The 19,996-nt window shown below is 55.0% G+C and overlaps 2 protein-coding genes across 9 annotated transcripts in view; one reads left to right on the top strand and one right to left on the bottom strand.

Moving 5' to 3' along the window:
- The window catches only part of MTCH1 (mitochondrial carrier 1), an 11,849-nt gene extending 1,843 nt beyond the window's left edge, over positions 1-10,006 (bottom strand). The window contains exons 1-11 of the mRNA XM_029999553.2: positions 9,788-10,006; positions 8,900-8,984; positions 7,441-7,547; positions 6,917-6,994; positions 6,579-6,636; positions 6,076-6,127; positions 5,184-5,243; positions 1,824-1,917; positions 1,410-1,457; positions 1,148-1,215; positions 354-429 (exon numbers count right to left, since the gene is read on the bottom strand). Coding sequence (XP_029855413.2) covers positions 354-429; positions 1,148-1,215; positions 1,410-1,457; positions 1,824-1,917; positions 5,184-5,243; positions 6,076-6,127; positions 6,579-6,636; positions 6,917-6,994; positions 7,441-7,547; positions 8,900-8,984; positions 9,788-10,006 — 945 coding nt within the window. The remainder of the gene's footprint in view (positions 1-353; positions 430-1,147; positions 1,216-1,409; positions 1,458-1,823; positions 1,918-5,183; positions 5,244-6,075; positions 6,128-6,578; positions 6,637-6,916; positions 6,995-7,440; positions 7,548-8,899; positions 8,985-9,787) is intronic.
- The window catches only part of FGD2 (FYVE, RhoGEF and PH domain containing 2), a 26,712-nt gene extending 6,716 nt beyond the window's left edge, over positions 1-19,996 (top strand). The window contains exons 1-18 of one of the 8 annotated variants that reach the window (XM_041119675.1): positions 10,061-10,085; positions 10,422-10,544; positions 10,725-10,996; positions 13,107-13,380; positions 14,045-14,125; positions 14,633-14,781; positions 15,193-15,349; positions 15,479-15,617; positions 16,183-16,241; positions 16,637-16,783; positions 17,192-17,284; positions 17,591-17,670; positions 17,749-17,779; positions 17,888-17,980; positions 18,205-18,330; positions 18,532-18,678; positions 19,094-19,237; positions 19,322-19,996. In XM_041119675.1, coding sequence (XP_040975609.1) covers positions 10,443-10,544; positions 10,725-10,996; positions 13,107-13,380; positions 14,045-14,125; positions 14,633-14,781; positions 15,193-15,349; positions 15,479-15,617; positions 16,183-16,241; positions 16,637-16,783; positions 17,192-17,284; positions 17,591-17,670; positions 17,749-17,779; positions 17,888-17,980; positions 18,205-18,330; positions 18,532-18,678; positions 19,094-19,237; positions 19,322-19,552 — 2,325 coding nt within the window. In that variant the 5' untranslated portion in view covers positions 10,061-10,085; positions 10,422-10,442 and the 3' untranslated portion in view covers positions 19,553-19,996. Of the gene's footprint in view, positions 1-10,060; positions 10,086-10,214; positions 10,545-10,724; positions 10,997-13,106; positions 13,381-14,044; positions 14,126-14,632; positions 14,782-15,192; positions 15,350-15,478; positions 15,618-16,182; positions 16,242-16,636; positions 16,784-17,191; positions 17,285-17,590; positions 17,671-17,748; positions 17,780-17,887; positions 17,981-18,204; positions 18,331-18,531; positions 18,679-19,093; positions 19,238-19,321 lie in introns of those variants that run through there. The other 7 variants (XM_041119676.1, XM_041119672.1, XM_041119678.1 and 4 more) reach the window with 7 other exon arrangements.

Here is a 19,996-nt window from a genome sequence, read left to right as displayed (position 1 = left end):
CTGCAGGGCTGCCAGGCCTGAGCACCCCGGGTTGCTACAGAGAAGAAAGTAGGGCTTCAGCCCCATGGGCGCCGGAGTCGGGCATCTCCCCCAGGGATGACTGATGGAGAGTGGCAGAGCCACCTTGCTTTGCTGTGTGCAATGCATTGGCTAAAAGTTTGCAGGCTGCAAGCTTGGGGCATGTAACGGGCAGACCAGTACTGCCATGCCTGGTACCAGTGCCAGAACTGGAGGGCTGGAAACAGGTTACAGAGCATGTCAAGGATGCAGCATAGGCACTTTTGGGGCAGTGCTGGAGACCTCAGGAGGGAGCAGAGTGAGCCCAAAGCCCTGTGCGTGCCCCACTCCCTCACCTGAGCACTGAGATACCTCCAGCAATGGATCCAGGATGTAAACGCGGGAGCGTAGGGAGGGAGGCCGGCACGCAACCTGCATGGCAACAACAAATAGCTGAGACGGTCTGTACAGATGTCACATTATCCAGACAGGTAACACAAGAGCAGCAGTTAAGTGTAAGCAAGGACACAGAAACAGTGTCGCACCGGGCTGAAGGCCAAATGACCAGCTCATTATTTACAATGCAACAGATCATGTAATTTAATTACCCCTGGAGTGTACAAACAAAGAGCATTACCTGGATACATTAAGAGCCCGGGACTATATGCTGTATCTACACCTTCAAGAGCCAGCAGATATCAAGAAAACACTACACCAGCAGCTTGGATCCAGTTCCCTTCCCATAAGCATGAATGCAGAAGACTTCTTGCAGCAGTGGGATTGGGAAAGCAAGCTTGGTCCTGCTCCTGTCTGCACTCATCGCTGCATTTAAGAGCTTTGCTTTCCCTCGTGCCGCTCCCCGGAGCCAGGACGGTCCCTTTGATCCCTGCTGCCTCCGGTCTAGTTCAGATTGGACCACACCACCGTGACTCTCCCTATTTCTCTCCACTTGAGCTTTTATGCTGCTCTTGTCTGTGCCCTCTGGTCTAAAATTATAAGCAACCTGGGACAGGAAACGAGCCAACTCTGTGAGGTGCCATATAGTTTACGGTTCTATATGAAAGCTTTACGATCGTTAGCAGAGGATTCAGACAACAAGGGGCTGGAAGAAAGGAAGGGAAAGCCTTAGATCTCAGTGTGACCGACATACCCACAGTTGTTCACTGCCATGAGATCTCCCACGAGAAGGAACGGGTACGTCAGCATGCTCACAGCGATCTGAAAGCACAGAAAACCCATAGCCTCTCTAATGTTCATTATGACAAAAAAAGCTATTTCCAGCTTTTGCATGTTAGCAAAGTTATCCTCATCTTTGGATATAAAGTACAGACCAGCCTTTGTTCCCCAGACCACGAGCTCTCGCCCCACAGATGGCAGGAAGAGGAGAAATGACGTGGCAGTTGCCTACGTACCCCCATCACGAATTTTGTGTAGCTCCGGATCACCGATGCCTGGCTGAACTGGAAAGAGAAACCACAGGGGTTGTGGATGAGGCAGATGAGACCAGGCTGTCACTGTCACTACATGACATCCCTCTGAACCTGAGACGATGGGTGTGGGGCAGGGGAATAGGGCAGAAAGCAATGGTAACCACACTGCATCCCAGCTGAGAATCGGGGAAGACATTTGCTATCAAACCTGATCCCCTAAACTGCAGCTGAACCACAGCCCTGAGCAGACGCTGCATCTTTAGCACTTTTACAGTGTTTTATCCAAAGCCCAGTGTCTATTTGTATTAAATTAGCCATTAACTGCCCATTAACTCCTCGCAACTGCAGGTGCTTGGTATGGGCCCCCCAAACCCTCCATTGGGTACTTCCACTCACATTATCGTCCACCGCGTAGGTGTTGATGAAGTGAGCCAAGAGGTTGCAGCACCAGAGGAAGATAACATCCCCCAGGATGCGAGGGACTAAACCGCTGCAATGGCAAAAAGAGGGGCGTGAGGTACAGAAGGGTCCCAGAGCTGCCTTCTGAGGTGCCCTGCCCTCCCTCCACCAGCATAGAGGAACCCCACTCCCCCAAAATGCATCTTTACTTTGGAAGGAACTGAAGGGAAAAGGGGAGATTTCAGGAAGAGCTCTCCTGGCCTTCAAACATGGTCCTGCATGTGCTGCCAGCTCCTCCAGTCGGGGGATGCTCTAGAGTAGGAAGTTTGGGATCTGACTCGGCCAAGTCCCCCTGTTCTACCCCAAATCCTTTCTTGGCCCAACTCCTGCTCTAAAATCGAGGCAAGACTGATGAAGTGGGCTTCTGTTAAGCTCGTTTTGCAGATGCTCTTCTGGATGCAGAATAAGAAGTTTATCTCTTTGTGGAATCTCCCTCCTTTTAGAAATTAAAATGAGGGGGGTTGTTCCTGCAAAACCTGCTCTACTGCAAAGTGGGATTAACTGGGGGCAGCACTCCAGTCCCTCTGATTTTCCCAGTCCCTGCTGCCACCTGGCAGAATGAGGACAGGGGGTGACGTGCTGCTTTGGCTTATAGCTCTGATCAACACGTGGGCCGGAGCTCCCAGCAGCACCACCACCCCTAGCTTCTGCAGTTAATGGCACTAAAGCATTAACAAATCGTTTCAGAGGGGTTTTCCACTTTGTCAGTGCTTCAGCAGCATCTGTTGTACCACCGTAGGCATCGAGCGCAGGGCCTCCTGCTTTGGCTGTGCAGTTGTTCCACTGCAAAATGATCCAGGTGTGATTCAAACCTGCCTGTTTCACCAGCAGATGTGTTCAGACAGTTCTTCTGAAAATGAGCCTGTCGAGAGCCACACCAAGTGTTTGCTGGGCTGAAGAGAGCCACCTCCAAGCACACTAGTCCAAGTCATTGGTTTCTTCCCAAACACAACACTGCCTCTTTGGAACAGGGAACCAGTTTACTTTCCTGCTGTGGTCGCTGCAGCAGCAGAGCAGCAATTGGGACTGCATGCTCTGATCCAGCCTGCTTCGCTTGCTTGCAGTTAGGGTTATACTTTTTGGAGACAACCTGTGTATTGTCAAGGCCCTGGCAGCTCTGGAGATGCAGCCAAGGTCTCAGGGGCTAGGCATAGCAGAAGTCTTCAGTAGAAGATCTGCTGGCTTAAAAGATGTGATACGAGAGCAACAGATAGGACAAAGAAATCAAAGCTCTCTGGTCCCAAAGAGATGGCCTGCTTTGCATTTAGCATACAGCCTTTGTAAAAAAATCCTTTCTTTAACTCAAAGTCAAGTCTGAAGCAGACTCCTGAGCTGCTGCAGATACAACAGAGGCTTAATAAAGTCCAGAAACAGAGGGCTGGGCCATGGCACCCATGTAAGTAAAACCTCATCTGCTGATAGAGAATCGGGTCACTTGTTCCATTTGCAATAAGGATACCATACCTCTCTCTCCTGTCATCAAAGTAACGACAAATGCTGGACCTGAGTTTATGGGATGACTGGAGACTAGGGGTTTGACGGCACTGCAGAAGAGGACCAAAAAAATCCAAATTCATTTGTGCTACAGCCCTCATGCCTGGTGAGATGTCTAAGGAGATCTGGACTAGGAATATTTTTAGAAGATGACAAAACATTAAAAGCTGAAACAGCAGCAGGCAGATGGTGAAGCCCGTGATGTACAGTGATGTGACCCAACAGGAGAAACCCCAGTGCCCAGCAGGGCTGGGACAAGCCATCATCAAGCTGACCACGTGCAGCAGTTTCGGAGCCCCAGAAACATCTTTCTGGAGTGCTGGCAGGCAGGAGACTGCTGCAGATATGAGGGGAAGTGAGATAAGTCCATCCCCTGAAAAGTCTTTATCTCCAGCCAGGCACACACCCAGAGCAAGCATATGCTGCTGTTACTGCTGTGTAGAGGTTATAAGGCCATGAGAAATAAGTGCACCACAATTATTTTAAGGGAGTGGATGTGTTTAGGTTGCGTTAGGAGGGCTGAGAGCAGAAAAGCAGCAGTTTGGTCCTACAGATGCAGTTTGTGTTCCTCTCACAGCAGTGTGATTTCCTAGCAGGGTTGTAGAGCACGTATAAGTTCAGAGCCCTCCTGAGACATTTTGGGTTGTGTTAAAGCCTTTCCTGTGAACTATTAAGTTTAATTAGGCTACCAACAGTGTTTATTTTATGTGGAGGAAGGGAATGCGGTAGCTCCTTTCACGTTATTTCCTCGGGAGGTAGAGGAGAGGGAGGGCTGATGGGCAGCATGCTCCGGCCGTGCCCCATGCACAGGGAACATCCCAGAGGAACCTGTATTTAATGGAGGAGATTTGGGGCTGCACAGCTCAGCAGAGAAGCTGTGGGATGCAAAAGGAAGATGCAGTGACACTCAACTGATTGGGTCTCTGCAGACCCCTGGTCCTTTCCCTCCGGGCAAGGACAGGGTGAGACCCCCTGTGATTGCTTGCCTCTTCCTGATGCATTCATGTTTCATCTGGAGGCCCAAATTTTTGTGATTGCACAGCCAAAGGCATCAGGCCTGAAAACGCCTCCTGAAATTTTGGAGCTGCCTTTACTATTATTGACATAATAAAGTGAGTTATCTCCCCACCAGGAGCATAGGCAGCAGGTGGTTCTGCTTTTATATAGATGTGAAAAAAAGGCAAGAAGTGTTAATTAAGAGTTCAAGCAAAAAGGTGTCCGCTAGACTTCCACTTCAGCGACGCCATCAATTTGCCATGCTTCGTAAGCGGCTGGAAGCGCCTTTTCAGCTCCTTCTGGGTCCAGGCAGTGATGCCGCTGAGCCGGGCAGCATCACAGTCCCGCCATACAGGCAAACCTGCTGCCAGCACAAACCACCTGCTCATTACAAGCACCCACGGTGCTCTTCAGAGGAATGTTGCTTCTTACCCAGGCCCTGGCTTTTATTTCAACAAGGGGTCCCATTGTTGCACTTGATCTTGGTGCCTGTTGCACAAACAAATGCTTTAAATGGCCTTTCACTGAAACACAAAGAAGCATCAAGGGAAAAAGAAAGGTAAGAAAAAATAAAGGTTTTTTTCTGGGCTCTGAAGGTTTGATTGAAGATAAGATCTGGGGTAAACTTAATGGTCAAACTGGAGCATTGTCAAAGGCACAGATTTAATCTGATGTGAGAGTCCCAGGGTCAGACAAGGTTTCAGGTGGGGGGAGCTCAGCGTGACTCTAACTGAGGTTGGCAGAGCAGCCAGGAGAGCCATTGGTGCCTTCGGACTATGGGAGAAAGTATTTAAACAACTCACGTACACAAAGAATCCCAGGATCCCTTCTTCTTTAAATATCCTGCCAATGGCGCTGAACACACCGCTGCCAAGAAAGGAAAAGAGCTATAAGTGTGCAAGGGTTGCTCTGTCTCTGCCCAGCGCAGCTTTGCATGCAATCTGCAGCCACCAGCCATAGCAGTGTCCCCACCAAGCCACTGTGCCAGCAATGCAGCAGGCAGCTCCACTCTGTTCCTTCTCCTCAACCCCTTAAGGAGGGTCGTGTCTGCAACAATGCCTGGGACAACACTCAACTTGCTGACAACTGTTTAAATGCTGAAGCTAGAAGAGCTCTGCTTGGCTTTGTGTGAGTAGGTACACGTGCCGCCACCATGGCACATAATGTGCTTTGATTAGGCTGATTCTCAGCCCAAGAACCCTGTCCTGCCCCTAGGAGCTCGTGCTGGCAGTTGTGGGTTAGCTGCAGTCGTGTCTAGCATGGTTTCAGGTGGCTGTACGTGTCGTTTTGCCCTGCAGAGAGGCAGGTATTACTGGAAAAGGCTTGGAAAAATGTTGCAGACTAGCAGGACTGCAGCAACGCTTCATATTACCTACTCTGCCTCCCTGCTGACTTTCCTTTCTACTAACACCTAAAGCAAAAAGGCAGGAGACTCACTGTGTGATCAGCAAGGTGCATTACAGCCACCAAAATCCCCACAGGCACAAGGCAGAACAGAGGCTTGCCAAGGACAGAGCCCATCCTCCCCACACCCCTTCACCCCCCACTCATCCACCCTCTAACCACAGCTCAGATTCATTTTTCGGTCTCCCAAACCTCCTGGGTTGCCATACCCCCACTGCACTGGAGCATCTGGCACAGCTGACTCCTGGACTCGTGCTTCTGTGTGCCCAAACCCTTCAGAGCTGCAGCCACTCACCTGTATTTGACTTCCCGGCCTACAAACTGGACCATACACCGCATAGAGATCACTAGGAAGAAAGAAACACAGGGCTGACAAAGAAACAAATCCAGCGTGGGTTGCAGTGGATGTGAAGGAAAATGCAACCTGACCCTTCTGCCCTCCCTTCCCTCAACTCGCATCACCTCCAGCTCTTCTTGGTGGTCATCATTACTGCAAGACTCATTAGAAACCAGTGCCCTCCCCTAGCCTGTAAGTGATGGGAAGGACTTCTGGTCCTAAGCCCAACAGGATCTCTGGGACAAGCTCTTGGATGAAAGGGAAGAGAGCACCTTGTCCTCGGCTGGGTTAGTCCCTGAAGCCCAACCCAAGCGTCAGCCTCCCTAAGCAACAACTCAGACCCACATCTGTTCTGCGGTTTCATACGAAGCCATTTATGATAGAGAAGCGCCTCGAGTAAACGGGGGTTTGGGGTGATCCTTGGTCCAGAGAGGGCTGCCAGGCAGAGAGACAAGACTCACCGTGCAGTGGATGTGAGACAACCCGGGACACACACTGCATCATCATCTCATGAGATGTCTGGGAAGGGGAGAAAAAAACCACACCTGTATGAAAAGCTGTGCTGGTCCACCTGCACAGATCAGGCCCTTTCCCCTAATGTAGTGACACCCATTTCAGGTCTGTCTTTTGAAATCTGTTGTTTGTGGTAAACCTCTATTCCTACAAAATACTGCATAGCTGGACACAGAATGGCTGCTAAATACCACAGCCATTTCACCCAGAGCTGCTCTCCAAGTAATTTCACCCACATCCCACAGTTTAAGCTTCCTTTACTCTCCACGCAATATCCACTTCTCACCTCTTTCACCACTTTCCTAAGGGAGGTCTTCACATCATCCTTGTTAGAAACATGCTCCATGTCTTCCAGTGGAAAGGCCTGAGCGGAGAAAGAAGAAACACATGGTCAAAACTGATGGAGATGCTGACCCACAAACCCTCGATGTCTGAGGACAGGAGGAAACCATGAGCAGTTGTGCTCTAGATGGGAGGAGAAGAAAAACGGGCAAGAAGGAACATAAGGAAGGAAGGGAAGTAAAACAGGGGAAGAGAGGGGTCATGAAACTGCTTACAAAAGATAAAAGGCAAGTGGTTGTTCAAATTAAATTAAAATTGTTTAAAAAACAAGCTTTAGGGATATGGGCACTGATGTCCTTCTGTCCTGGAGGACTATTCCGAGCCCTTAGGAGATGGAGAGGGATGCGCGCTTTATTCCTCCATGTGCAGTCGTGGCTGGGTGCAGGCACATGCAGGCTCCCTGGCTCTGCTGCAGTAGCACCAGCCAACCCAGCAAGCTGATTTATGGAGAGAGAAGCTGACCTTTACCTTCTTCACGCTCCCCCTGGTGATGGTTGATAAAGTGCTTGAGATGAGGCGAGGAGTAAGACCGCGGAAGAGGCCTCTTTTCCCATCCACTTCCACAATGTGTCTGGCTGGGTAAGAAAACACCAGGCTGCTGTCAGTCGGGAACTGGCCAACTCATGGAAAGCACCCCAAACACCTACGGTGTTCAGCTGAAACCGCGCTGGAGCTCAGCACAGCACAGCAGCCGCTCTGCTGTCCCACCGTAAGTGATTTATTATAACAGTCCTAAATAAACTTCACAGAGGATGCAAAGAATCCTTAAGTATTCTCTGTCATGTCTAATCTGGAAGGATAGCTCCAGTATTCTGGGCTACTTCTTGTCTTTTGATTGTTTTGCTCACCTGAAAGGGCTACAAGGCAGTTTGGACTGAACCAGGGTAGGGAGGGATCATCTCATGTGGTGTGTGGTGTCACCTCCTCCCGCCGCCCCGGGGAGGGACTCAGGGTCAATACGGATCTCGCAAACCCAGGTTCAGTTCCTGCCCCACCACCTTCTCCCAGTCAAACTTCCTCAGGTCTCCAGGCAAAAAAAAAGTCAACAGATCCAAGTTCTCCCTGATACAACATGGTGGAATACAACCCACTATGTGCTTGTGAGTACCGACTGCTCCTGACACCCATCCTCTGCTGTCCCAAGTGAAGCCAGGAAGGCTCTGCACATCTCCATCACTCAGCACTGCAAATATATTTGGAAAATGCATCTTCCAAAGGGCAGCACCGGAGCGTTTCCAGCCCCGCGTGTCCCAGGATGGGTTTGCAGTGCTTTCATACTGCTCCTGGGCTGGGTCCCCCCCAACCCTATGGGTACTGCTGTCTGATTTTGGGATTGGCCCAACTTGGCTTTCAGGACTGTGCGCGCCCCTTCCCCACAGCAAAGCCCCTGTGAAAGCAACCCCCAAGGTCACAGAGTATTCACCCCCTCTCCCGTGCTGCTCCACCCACAAAGAGAGAAAAATAGTACTTTTTTTTTCTTTCTAAACATACTACCTTCCCTTTTCTTGGTATTTCTGTCCCTTTAGGGCTCCATCTAGAACACAAATGAGCAGAGCAAGGGGCCAAGTTATTGCAGGGCTGTTTTGTAGTGAAGAAAGGTGCTTTGCTATCTCTAACGGACACAAAACCCTCCACCAACAAACTTACGCTCCCTAAACCCCAACCGCCCCCTCCACTACGGTGCAAACCCAGAGCAGTGTGCCACGGAAAGGGGATGCAGCACCAACACTGGGGCCACCACCTCCTTGTCCCCAAGGTAAATCTGACGGCCTTGCAACTAGTTGTAGTGGTTTAGGTCTCACTGCAGCCTCAGGATGATCCCAAGGGGATGTGGGAGTGCTGCTGGAGGTCGGCTTGGTCTACCCGGCAGCTCCCAGCCCCCTTTTTGGGCAGGACCTCACTCTAGCAGGGAGGGACATCTGCTTACCGTAGGTGAAGAAGCCGGGCAGGTACAGGACCTTCCTTCCCAGCACATTTCTTCCAACGGTTGGAGGTAGTGGCTCGTGCCCAACCTGCAAGAGAAACCCCGTGAGCAGGTCCCTGCTCCTGTCCCGGCATTCCCAAAGCCCCCAGGCCACGTGGCCCTGATCTCGGTGTCCCGGGAGCTGCCGAAGGGCCATATCCCCCCCGTCACCCTCAGATACGTGGGGGTGCCATGACATGGGCAGTCCCTTCCCCATCATACGGGGTCCCTAGGGTACAGGGGGTCCTCAACCCTCCCATTTTATGGGGGTCCCTCTCACAGAGGGGTTCTCGGGATACCCGTTCTATAGGGGTTTCCCATCCCTCCTTATACAGGAGTCCCCACTGCAGAGGGTATCCTCATCCCTCCCATTTTATAGGGGCCCCCACTCTACAGGGTATCCCCATCCCTTGTCGTAGGAGGGGGTCCCGATGCCCCTGCTATAAAGGACCCCCCACTGCAGAGGGGTCCTCATCCCTCCATTATACAGGGTTTCCTATTCCCTGCTATGCAGGGGTCCCCGTTTGATAGCTGCCCTCATCCTCCCAGTTATATAGGGACCCCCGTTATACAGCGTGACCTCATCCCCTGTTACATACAGGGGTTCCCATCGCATGGGGGTCCTCGCTGCCTCCTTATATCGGGGTGCCCCCCCGTTATACAGGCGCCCCCACTGTGTCCCGTTATAAGGGAGGAGGGGCCGTATTTATAGTGGTCCCCAGCGCACAGAGGTCTCCACAGGGGCACTACACAGGGGTCCCCCTCCCTTCATTACATCCGGGTCCCGATCCCCCGTTATACATGGGCTCCCCGTGCCCCCCGCCCCCACGACCACCCCCGGTAGCCCCGGACCTGGACGAGCAGCTTGACGTAAAGCAGCGGGTGGCTGGCGGCGGCCAGCCCGGCTCCCAGCACCACGAACAGCCCCTCGGCGCCCTCGGCCCGGGCCGCCTCTCCCGGCTCCGCCGCCGCCCCCGGAGCCGCCGCCGCCGCCGCCTCCACCGCCCGCCCCGCCACACCGCCAGGGGGCGCCCGCGCCGCCGGGGGCAGCGGCGCCGCCGCCGCCGCCATGGCCCCCCGCCGCCGCCGCCGCTGCGCCTGCGCCGCCCCCCCCCCCCCAAGGCGTCGCTGCGTCACCGCGCCGGGCGGGGTGGGCGGAACCATTGCGTGAAGGACTTGGGAAGGGGGGGGGGGGGGGGAACCATTGCGTGAAGGGCGGGAGGGGGGATAGAGCCACGGTGTGAGGGAGGGGACGGGGCGGCCATGACAGGGCAGCCGCCGTCGGCCGAGGGCCGTGACAGGGAAAGGGGGGAGGCAGCGAGGCCGTGTGGCACAGGGGGAGATGTGGCGTGGTGGGGTCGTGCCTTGCGCTTTGTTTTCCTCAGGGCTCTCCTCAGGGGGTTGGCTCCAGCTGGCCACACATGAGGGGGGCGTCTGTGGGGCCTGCAGTGCTAGCAAGCCTCTCACCCGTTCCCATCCCTCACAGCAGGTCCCCTCCTGTCTATTCATGGCCCCTAGCAGCAGCAGGATTGTTCAGGCTCACACACAGCCTGTGAGGGGCACCCTGGGCTCCAATGCGTGGTGGGACACAGCACACCCCATTGAGCAGGTCAGGCCTCTTGCCCAGCTTGTACCCTTGCACTGGCCCTGCTGCTGCTCTGGGCTTGGTTATGCTGCTAGTTTGGGGCACAGGGCAAGGTCCCCCCCAAACTGAACAAATTCCCGGTGTTTTCTCAGTGTTTCTCCTACTTGCAACCAGACTCGCTTCCTCTTTCCTTTTCCTTTTGAGGCCAACCCAGAGACAAGCTCCACTACCACAGAAAGGACAGCAGATGGTCTTTGCCTTATGCAAATCCTCATCCCCAAACAACATCCTGGGTCCCAGAAACACTTCAAAGCAGAGAGGGGGAGAGAAGAAGGGAGCCGCAGCCATCAGCAGCTGCCCCTGCAGCTGCTTTACGCCCTGGACCTGCTCCCAGCTGGTGCAGCCAGTGCCATGGAGGGAGAGGCTGATAATCAACGGAGTGTGTTGAACCTGGTGGCTGTGTTCGAAGAGCAATGGTAAGGAGGGAGGCTCCTGGGCACTGTGGGTGCGTTGGGACTCCACGTGGTGTGGGTTTTGAAAGGAGGAAACCCACCGTGGAGGTGGTTTGGAGGCTGTGGAGAAGCTGACTAGGTGATTTGCTATTCTTTAGCACTCGGATCTGCCCCAGTGTCTTCCTCCTGCTGCGGGTCATGGACAGAAGTCTGAAAACCTCAGTGGGATCTGACTGACTTTGCTGGAGGTTTCTGTCCCTGGCCCAGGGCTAGGTTCTGGCATGCTTGTTCCGTCCGCACTCAGCACCTTTGCAGTCAGCCTGGCTGATGAATGTTTTTTCCCCTGCTGCTGGGGAAAAAGGATTTTGGTTTGCAATTATGTAGGCAGGGGTCTTTGCTGGGAATTAACTGCTTGAGCCTCTGGAAGGATCCAAGCCTCAGGCACCAGCCTCAGACTATCCAGTTGTTTGCAGTGATGCGGCTCCTAGGAAAGGGAAGAGAAAGCATCATTTTAAGGGAGAGAGCAAGGTCTTTGTGGGCTGCATAGCAGCCCCATAAACCAGTGCCTTCACTTGGAGTGTGAGCTGGGACCCTCAGACAGCATGTGCCAGGGTCAGAGCAAGGGGATCTGCCTTGCCCCTGGTGTAGAAGTAATTCTGAGGTTTGGGGTGAGTCATCGTTGTGGTCCGTACCTCAGTTTCCCCATATGTTGAATCGGGATACTGAATCTTGCCTTCCCTTGTATCAGTGGGGTGCTCTCAGTGACCCTTAATGAGGCTGGGTGGTTGGGCAGATGAATTTTGCAGCACTTCCTAAAGATGGTCAGGCACAAGATTTCCTTCTGCTCTGGGAACTTCGCCTGCCTCTCCACTGCATGCTTTGCTCCGGGCTTTGTGCTCTGGATGGCTCCAGAGCAGCGTGGTTGTCCCCGCAGTGCCACAGTCAAAATTTGGCCTGTGATGTTGTTGCGTTGGAACCATTTGCAGCATTCGATCTGCCTCCATTTCGCTGCTGCAGTGTGTTTGTCACTTATTGTGAAGTGTGAGTTTGATTTAGAGGAAATAAAAGTAACTTATGACTTTTGGAGGAAGCTGGGGAACCTGGAAACGAGTTTTCTGGAACAGAAAACAGTTTAGCCCAAGTCAGTGCAACTAGAAAGAGAGAAGTTCCCTGTCGGATCTCGGCAGTGGGTTTAGGCTGGCACAGGTCTGGGAGGCACCAGAAGGGACAGATAAAGCCTCTGTGTCACATGAAGGCTTATGCCAGCCCCCATGGACCGGGGGGATGCGTGCACGGCTGCGAATGCACTCCTGAGCTCACAGACGCATGCTCATCAGCATGGGGATGGACCCGTCATCCTCTGCAGATGAGTGTCTGCCCCTCAAGTCATCTCCTATCCTGAACTGTGCAGTTTTATGTCCAGTTTCATCCTGGTTTTCCCCTCCTCCTCATCCCACTCCTGTCTGTTAGGCCACCGGTGGATGTCTTTCCAGTTTCTGCCCAGAGCAATTTACTACACAAACCAGCTGTCGTATGACAGACAACTCACTGTTGTCATCTTAAAGGCCTGTGCTCTGTGAGGTTTCTCCCCCATGGCTGCTCTGGACCTGCTTTCCTTGTCTCTGCCAGAAAAGGGAAGAGAGAAAACCACCAAAAAACTACCCCTCTGCAAAACCACCTACACAAGCTCTCCTCTTGGCTGACACCTCTTGACTATTTGGCTTTTAAAGCCTCCTGCCCAAGGCTGCTGACTTCCTGCTTTGGCTCCATGGTGGCCACAGGCAGAAAGCCAGAGCTGTGCCAACACCACAAAGGGCAGAGCTATACTTCGGGAAATAAATGGCTCTGGGTGGGATAAACAGCAGTCGTGCTTTTCTAGAGCAGGACGGAGACTGACCACATCAGCAGGATGCACTGGGAGAAGAAGGGCTGGATCCTGGCCCCCTTGGAGGATGTATGGGCTTTCAGACCCCAGTTTATATCAGCAGGGTTGTAGCAGAGCAAAGCAGCATCAGCGCTGGGGTGCTGCTCTGTCTTATCACCTTCACTCGAGGATGGTGGCTTTAACCTGGGCCTGACTGGGCTGTGCTGTGCTGGGGGAATGGGTGAGCTGACTCTGACTCCTCCATGGCAGCACCAGCAAATTTCCGTGGAGGGACAAGCAGCCTCCATACGGCCAGACTACTCCTGCAACCAGCCAGCCCCAACAGCTTCCAGCGTCCCCCAACAGCCGGGACCAGAGCCTCTCCCAGATGGCTGCCAGGCACCAAGCAGAGGAAGAAGAGGAGGAGGAGGAGCAGCAGGGTCGGCGGGGGCTGAGCTTCAAATGCCTCCGTTCTTTCCGACACAAGATCAGGGAGGACAACTGGAGGAGGCAGCAGGACCCAGGCCTTGAGCTTGGCAGCAAGGTAAGCTCTGGAGGTGGCTCAGGTGAGGCCAGCATGTGCCCATGCTCAGGCGGGGAGTCGCGTGGGCTGGACCAGAGCTGAGGTCTCTGCTGGCCCTGAGTAAGTCACTGCCCTGCAAGGGCTGGTGCATAGGCTGACAGCGAAGTGGCCCCTTCCCTGATGCTTTGGGCACAAATTCCCCATAATCAGGTAGATCCAAGCAGAGTTTGTCTATTCCAGCTCTGATGTAACTATGCCGTGGGCGTCAGATGTACAGGTGGGCCCAGCCATGTCCATCCCAGGGCATCCCCAGGGCTGTGTTACCCTTTGCTGACTGCAGGCACGTTTCTGCAGGACTGCATTCAATTCCTAGATGCAATTGTAGACCATGGGGTCAACCCACCCCACCCTGCCCCGCTCCTCGGCGTCACTAGCCCTGTATTGCTCCAGGAGGCACATAGAAAGGTGTGACCCAGGAAGACATGAGCCAGGCTTCCCGACAGCTTTGTTTTCACCCTTGTTTTCACTGCATGCTCTGTAGAGGTCCTTCCCTTGCCCTCAGATGAGTGAGGTCCAGTTTGATGCTGGGCCATGGTCTGTGAACACTGGGGAACAGAGCTGAATCCCCTCAGGCCAGTGGGTGTCGCCTCTCTGCCCACGAGATTGAGCCCTTCTCCCCATGCAGGACCGAGAGGAAAAGAAAATCGCTCTGGAGCTGCTGGAGACAGAGCAGGCTTATGTCAACCGCCTCCACCTTCTTGACCAGGTGAGCTGGAGAGCAGAGAGGCCCACACAAGTCTGGGATGCAATAGCCCTGCTACCGTCTGCCCCCACCAGCATAGCTCAGCCACTTCACGCTGACAAAGCAGGCAGGACCTTGGTGCAGCCCCACACTCACCAATTTTCATGGGCTCCCCGGCAGGGCTTGGACACTGTTGCAGTGCCCAGGCTCAGTTCAGGGTATGCACAGGCCAGGGACTGTTTACTGGAGATTTTGGAGAGAATGAAGCTATATAGATGAGAGCCACACCGGGCTGCTGGTCTTCATGGCCAGAGAATGGGTCTGGCCTTTGCCTTTCCTACACCCCACACCTCCAGGGAGCACCTTTGTCCCAGCAAAGCCTACCATCCCCCCTGCTTCTCTCCTGGGGCCTGGCATTTCCCTTCTGCACAGAGTCAGGCATTTTCACTGCACGATGTGCCAGTCTTAGAGAAGGAATGGGATCCTCAAGCCTCTTCCTGACCCTTTTTATTCACCCCTTCTTTCTTCCAGGTATTCTATACAGAGCTGATGAAAGAAGCCAAAAATGGGAAGACAGTCCCGGAGGAGGTGGTGAAAATGATCTTCTCCAACATCTCCTCCATCTACCAGTTCCACGCCAAGTTCTTCCTGCCAGAGCTGCAGAAGCGCATGGAGGATTGGTGAGCTGCCAGAAGGGTGGGCAAGACACCTGGGTTGCTTTGCCACAATGGGGGAGCAGTGATGAATTTGGTCTTCCACCGGCACCAGAGCTCAGCCTATTTTGCTCCAAATGTCTTTGTGCTAGAAAGCACTTCCTTAAAACACTCCAACCCAGACCAGGATACTTCGGAAAAGGGAGGTGACATCTCAGGTGGTTTAGGGGTGTGCCCAGGCATGAATAGCCCAGGATGGCTGCAGGCTGGGGACATTCCCATTCTGGAGAGCAAGAAGTTGTATGGGGACGTAGCAGGTCGCAGCAGTAAAAAACCTCTGTCCTCCACCATGCACAAGCCGCCCCTTCGCTTCATCCCTCACTCGCTGCCTGCCCCGCTGGACTGAGGAAGCTGCTGGTCTGTGGTTCCTTCCTGCAGGAGCTGCAACCCACGGATCGGGGATGTGATCCAGAAACTTGCACCATTCCTCAAGATGTATGGTGAATATGTGAAGAACTTTGACAAGGCTGTGGAGCTCATCACTGTCTGGTCAGAGAAATCACCACCCTTCCAGGACCTCATTGCTGACATCCAGGTAATGGGCCATGGCACAGCGGGGGACCACAGCAGTGCTCCCCAAAGTCTCTCTGCAAGGGGGAAGCAGCAGAGGGCAGGAGCTGCCTTGGTCACTGTTTCTCTCTCCATGTGTGGTGTCTCTCCCCAGAAGAGGAAAGCCTGTGCTAACCTAACGCTGCAGCACCACATGCTGGAACCTGTGCAGAGGATCCCGCGCTATGAACTCCTCCTGAAAGATTATGTCCGAAAACTACCACCTGAGTCCCCAGACCGGGACGATGCAGAGAGTAAGGGCTTCCATCTGGCTTTCCCCGCTGTGGGGAGTGACAGGGTGGGTTTGTAGGGGAAATAACAACCCCCGATGTTGTACACGGGCATCAGGATACCCGGATTCTCTCACCAGCTGCCCTGTGCCTTTGGATAAACTTCTCAGTCTAACCCTTTTCTAGCAGGGAGAAGGATTAATCTGCCCTTTTAGGGTCTATGGAGGTCAGTGGGGAAGGTGGGTGGTGTTTCAGGATAAAGATGATCCCTCCCGAGCATCCCCCAGGAAGACCTGCAGTGGCTGGGGGAGCTATCAGATCCCTACGGATGACAGCATTTCCCAGTCCTGCTGGGATGGAGTGATAAACGAGCTGGCTATCTGTCCCCCCAGGACCCGAGCACGCTACCCCGCACAGTCTGGCCGGACCCAGACGCTGGTGCAGCGTTTCAGGGCCATTCAGGTTGTGTCCAGGGGAGGGCAGCAGCTGCCACACGCGTGTCTCCCGCCCGTGAGGGAGAGACCCAGGAGTTTTCTCCCACAGCTCCCTAGCAAGTGTTTATCCTCCTCCCTTTCTCTTCTCGTTGCAGAGGCCCTGGAGATGATTTTTATGGTGGCCAAGCACTCAAACGCAGCTATTGCCGAGATGGTGAGTGCCTGTCCCAGCTGGCAGTGCTTTGCGGCTCGCGGCACGGTGATTTGCCAGATTTCCTCATGGCCTCATTGCTGTGCAACTCAGTGGAGCACAGCCCTGCCCTGAACGGGACAGGAGCGCTGCGGGTTCAGTAGAGGAGGTTAGACCCTGCTCTTGATGCCTAACCCCGTCACCCTGAGTCTGGGGAAGTCATGTCTACAACAGCCGTGATGTGACCGGCTGTTCAAGGCTGCGAGCTGCTCTCGGAGATCAGTCTGGGGTGAGAGAACTGTGCCACCTCTCCCAGTACTCAGCAGCTGGTCTGGGAGCTGGGGATGAAGGGGACCCAGGGGTGACAAGGTTGTGGCTGCACAGCTTCCCACAGAAACAGGTCCCTCTGCCTCCCCTAGGAACGGCTGCAGAACCTGTGGGTGGTCTATCAGCGGCTGGGCCTCGAGGATGACATTGTGGACCCCTCCAATGAGCTGATCAAGGAGGGGCCGATCCAAAAAATCTCCACCCGCAACAACAGCACATCGGAGAAGTACCTGTTCCTGGTGGGAGCTGGGATGCCTAGGGGAAGGGCCAGGGAGCAGATAAGATGGGAATGGGGAGAGGGGCAGTACAGCCTGGCTGGGGTGTTGCTGGTTCATCTCTACACAGAGGTGATGAATTTAGAGCTAGGGAGATTTGACCTGCCCGGTGTAGAGCACCCTGTATAGGACGTGGTTGGGAACCTGCTGATCCCCTGGGCATGGCATCCCTTGGGAAATGCCATGTTCCTAGAGCACTTCGCCTTTGTAGGGTGGGAGAAGGCTGGGGCAGAAGCAGTCACTTTTTAGGCTGGATTCTTCCCAAGGACCAGCTCAGCCCCAGGGGGGTGAAGGACCCTTGATCCCAGGGAAGCCCCCAGCTCTAAGCACGCAGGTGCTGGGCACCAACCAGCCCTCTTCCCCTCCGCACAGTTCAACAACATGCTGCTGTACTGCGTGCCCAAGGTCATCCAGGTGGGTGCTGAGTTCCAGGTTCACCTCCGCATCAACGTGGACAGCATGAAGGTCAGACACGCACCTTGTCTTTGTGCTTCTCCCAGACCCTGGTTCCTCCAAAGTGCACCCCGCTTTGGGGTGTAGTGTGGCTGCTTCTTCCTCAGAAAGGAGGGAGGAGCTGGAGCCAGGGGTGAGGAGGACTGGTTGATATGCTCTGATCCTGTGAAATAGCAGTGTCATCTTGTGCACATAGGATTTGAGGGGCTGAAGGGCTTGTGCCTGAGGGAAGTCCCTGTCCCCCACATCATGGAGGAAGGTCCCTGTGTGCTGCAGGTGGGTTCAGCTGCTCCACATCCTTTCTTCGGTCTCTCTCAGGTGCGGGAGCTGAACGACGCACAGTTCCCTCACACCTTCCTGGTCTCGGGAAAGCAGCGGACGCTGGAACTGCAAGCCAGGTAAGGGGAAGGGTGACAGTCCTGCAGACCCTCGGGGAGGAGGGACAGTGGCTTATCCATCTCCCTTTTTGTACCCAGGTCTGAGGAGGAGATGAACGCCTGGATCAAGGTACCACAGTGCTGGGAGAGGTGGCACATCTCACTCCCCCCAGCTGGATGCCCTGTGTCAGGGGCAGCCCCCCCCCGACTGCCCCTCCAGCCCTGCCTTCCCCTCTAGGCCTTCCAAGATGCCATTGACAGGAAGGAGAAGAGGAGTGAGACCTTTAAGACAGCAGTACATGGGCTGGAGACAGGCACCCCTGCATTGAAGGTAACCCTCCTGCCCTCTCCATGCCTTGCCTGCCTCCAGCACCCCCCTGTGCAGCAGCTCAGGAGAGCCCACCTTGCTGTGCCTCAGTTTCCCTAGCTAAACAGAGCTGGGGGGAGGCTGTGGATGGGGAGAAGGGCTGAGGAGGGGAAGGTGTGAGAGCAGAGGGGCTGAGACCACCCAGACCATGGCTAGCCAGCCCCAGCAATGCAGTCTCACGCCCCCAGACAGAGGAGCTGGGCCGCCGAGCTCCACAGTGGGTACGGGACAACCTGGTGACCATGTGCATGCGCTGCAAGGAGCCCTTCAACGCTATCATGCGCCGGAGACACCATTGTCGAGCTTGTGGATACGTGAGTTGCCCTGTCCCCCCTCTCTTCCCTCCCTCCTGGCCTGCTCAGGTGGCCGCTGGGGCAGGAGCGCACCTCTCCTACACCTTCTACCCCTTTCCCTGGGCTCAGGGCTGCTCCTGCCCCTCAGCTCCTCTTGCAGTTGCCCCTGGGATCCCCCAGCCCTGCCCCAGTCTCACCAGTGTCCCTGTCTGGTGGTTGTAGGTGGTGTGTGCTCGCTGCTCTGACTACAAGGCTGAGCTACAGTATGACGGGAACCGCCTGAACCGCGTGTGCCAGGAATGTTACGTCTTCCTGACAGGCCACTTGGTGCTTGAGGACCGGGAGGGGAAGCACAAAGGCATCCTGGAGGTGAGCTCTGCCCCTCTCTCCCGTCCTCCCCGTGCCTTGCTCCTCTGTCCCTCTTCCTCTGAGCTCTGCCACTCACCCTGGTCCCCAGACTCACTGTCACAGCCCAGCCACGTGCCTGCAGCAGAAGGGATGGGAGTTGCTCCTGCAGCAGTCAGAGGGTGCCTGCTAATGGCAAGGCTGGTGGATGTGCTAAGCTCCCTCCCTCGCGCTCTGAGCCTTGGGACCAGGCATCTGGGTTTCCTTCCGCCATGGGATCTCAGCAGGACCCTCACAGCCGGGACTGCCCCTCGCCTGCCCCGATTTGGGGGGTTTTGTGGAGCAGGCAGGGAATTCCCCAGAAAATGACCTTCGCTCAGTGCCCTTTCTGCCTCCCACCTTGAGTGTTTAGGGATTTGTTCGGGGTCTTTTTTGGCAGAAAGGAGCCGCAGAGGTATCGGGCAAGAGTTTGCTGTGCAGTTCCCTGCAGCTGCTGGACAAGAACGGCAAGGGGGGCACACGGGGCTGGTTTGTGATCCCGCAGGATGATCCCCTCGTGCTGTACATCTACGCAGCCCCCCAGGTAAGGCCGGGCTCAGCTCCATCTGCAAGGGACATCCCGGTGCGCCCATCCCCTGCCTCCCACCGCTCTCTCCGCTCTTGGCAGGACGTCCGAGCCCACACCTCCATCCCGCTGCTGGGCTACCAGGTGAGGGACCTGCCGCAGGGCGACTCCCGCCACCTCTTCCAGCTGGTGCAGTCCCGGCAGGTCTACACCTTTGTGGCTGACACCGAGGAGCTGAAGCGGCGCTGGATGAGGACCATGGCGCGCTCCGCCGCGGGGATCACGCACCCGGAGGAGGGCGAGGATATGGACTCCTGCGACGAAGCAGAATGAGGCCATCCCCACCTCCTGGGCTGCCTGGCGGGTCAAACCTCCCCCTGCCCATCCTGCTAGTGGCTGGATTCAGGCAGATCCCTGACCTCTCTGTGTTTTGGTTTTTTTTGTCACGAAAAGGGCAAGGCGGGGGCACGTTTGCCACCATACGGACAAGCCGGATCCCCCTTCCCCTCCCTCCTTGCTCTCCGCACTGGACAGAGACGATTGGAGTACCTGAGACGTGAGGTGGAGGGAGAGCCAGAGGGTTTTGGGGAGCCTGCGCCCCTGCAGCCAGCCTGGCCCCGGCCCGCTGTGTCGTCCCGCCGGCTGCCGCCCGAGGGCAGCAATGCCTCAGCCTTCCTCCGAGCCTGGCCCCGGCAGTGGATGGTGCAGGGGGGATGCCCAGTTTTGTGAAAGCATCTGTGGAATTGGGACTGCTGTGATAAATCCTACCTGCAACCC

This window comes from Aquila chrysaetos, chromosome 24, assembly GCF_900496995.4.
Source record: "Aquila chrysaetos chrysaetos chromosome 24, bAquChr1.4, whole genome shotgun sequence".
NCBI classification, from domain to species: domain Eukaryota; kingdom Metazoa; phylum Chordata; class Aves; order Accipitriformes; family Accipitridae; genus Aquila; species Aquila chrysaetos.
The sequence above is the reverse complement of the archived record's forward strand: the minus strand, read 5'-3'. Positions and strand labels throughout refer to the sequence as shown.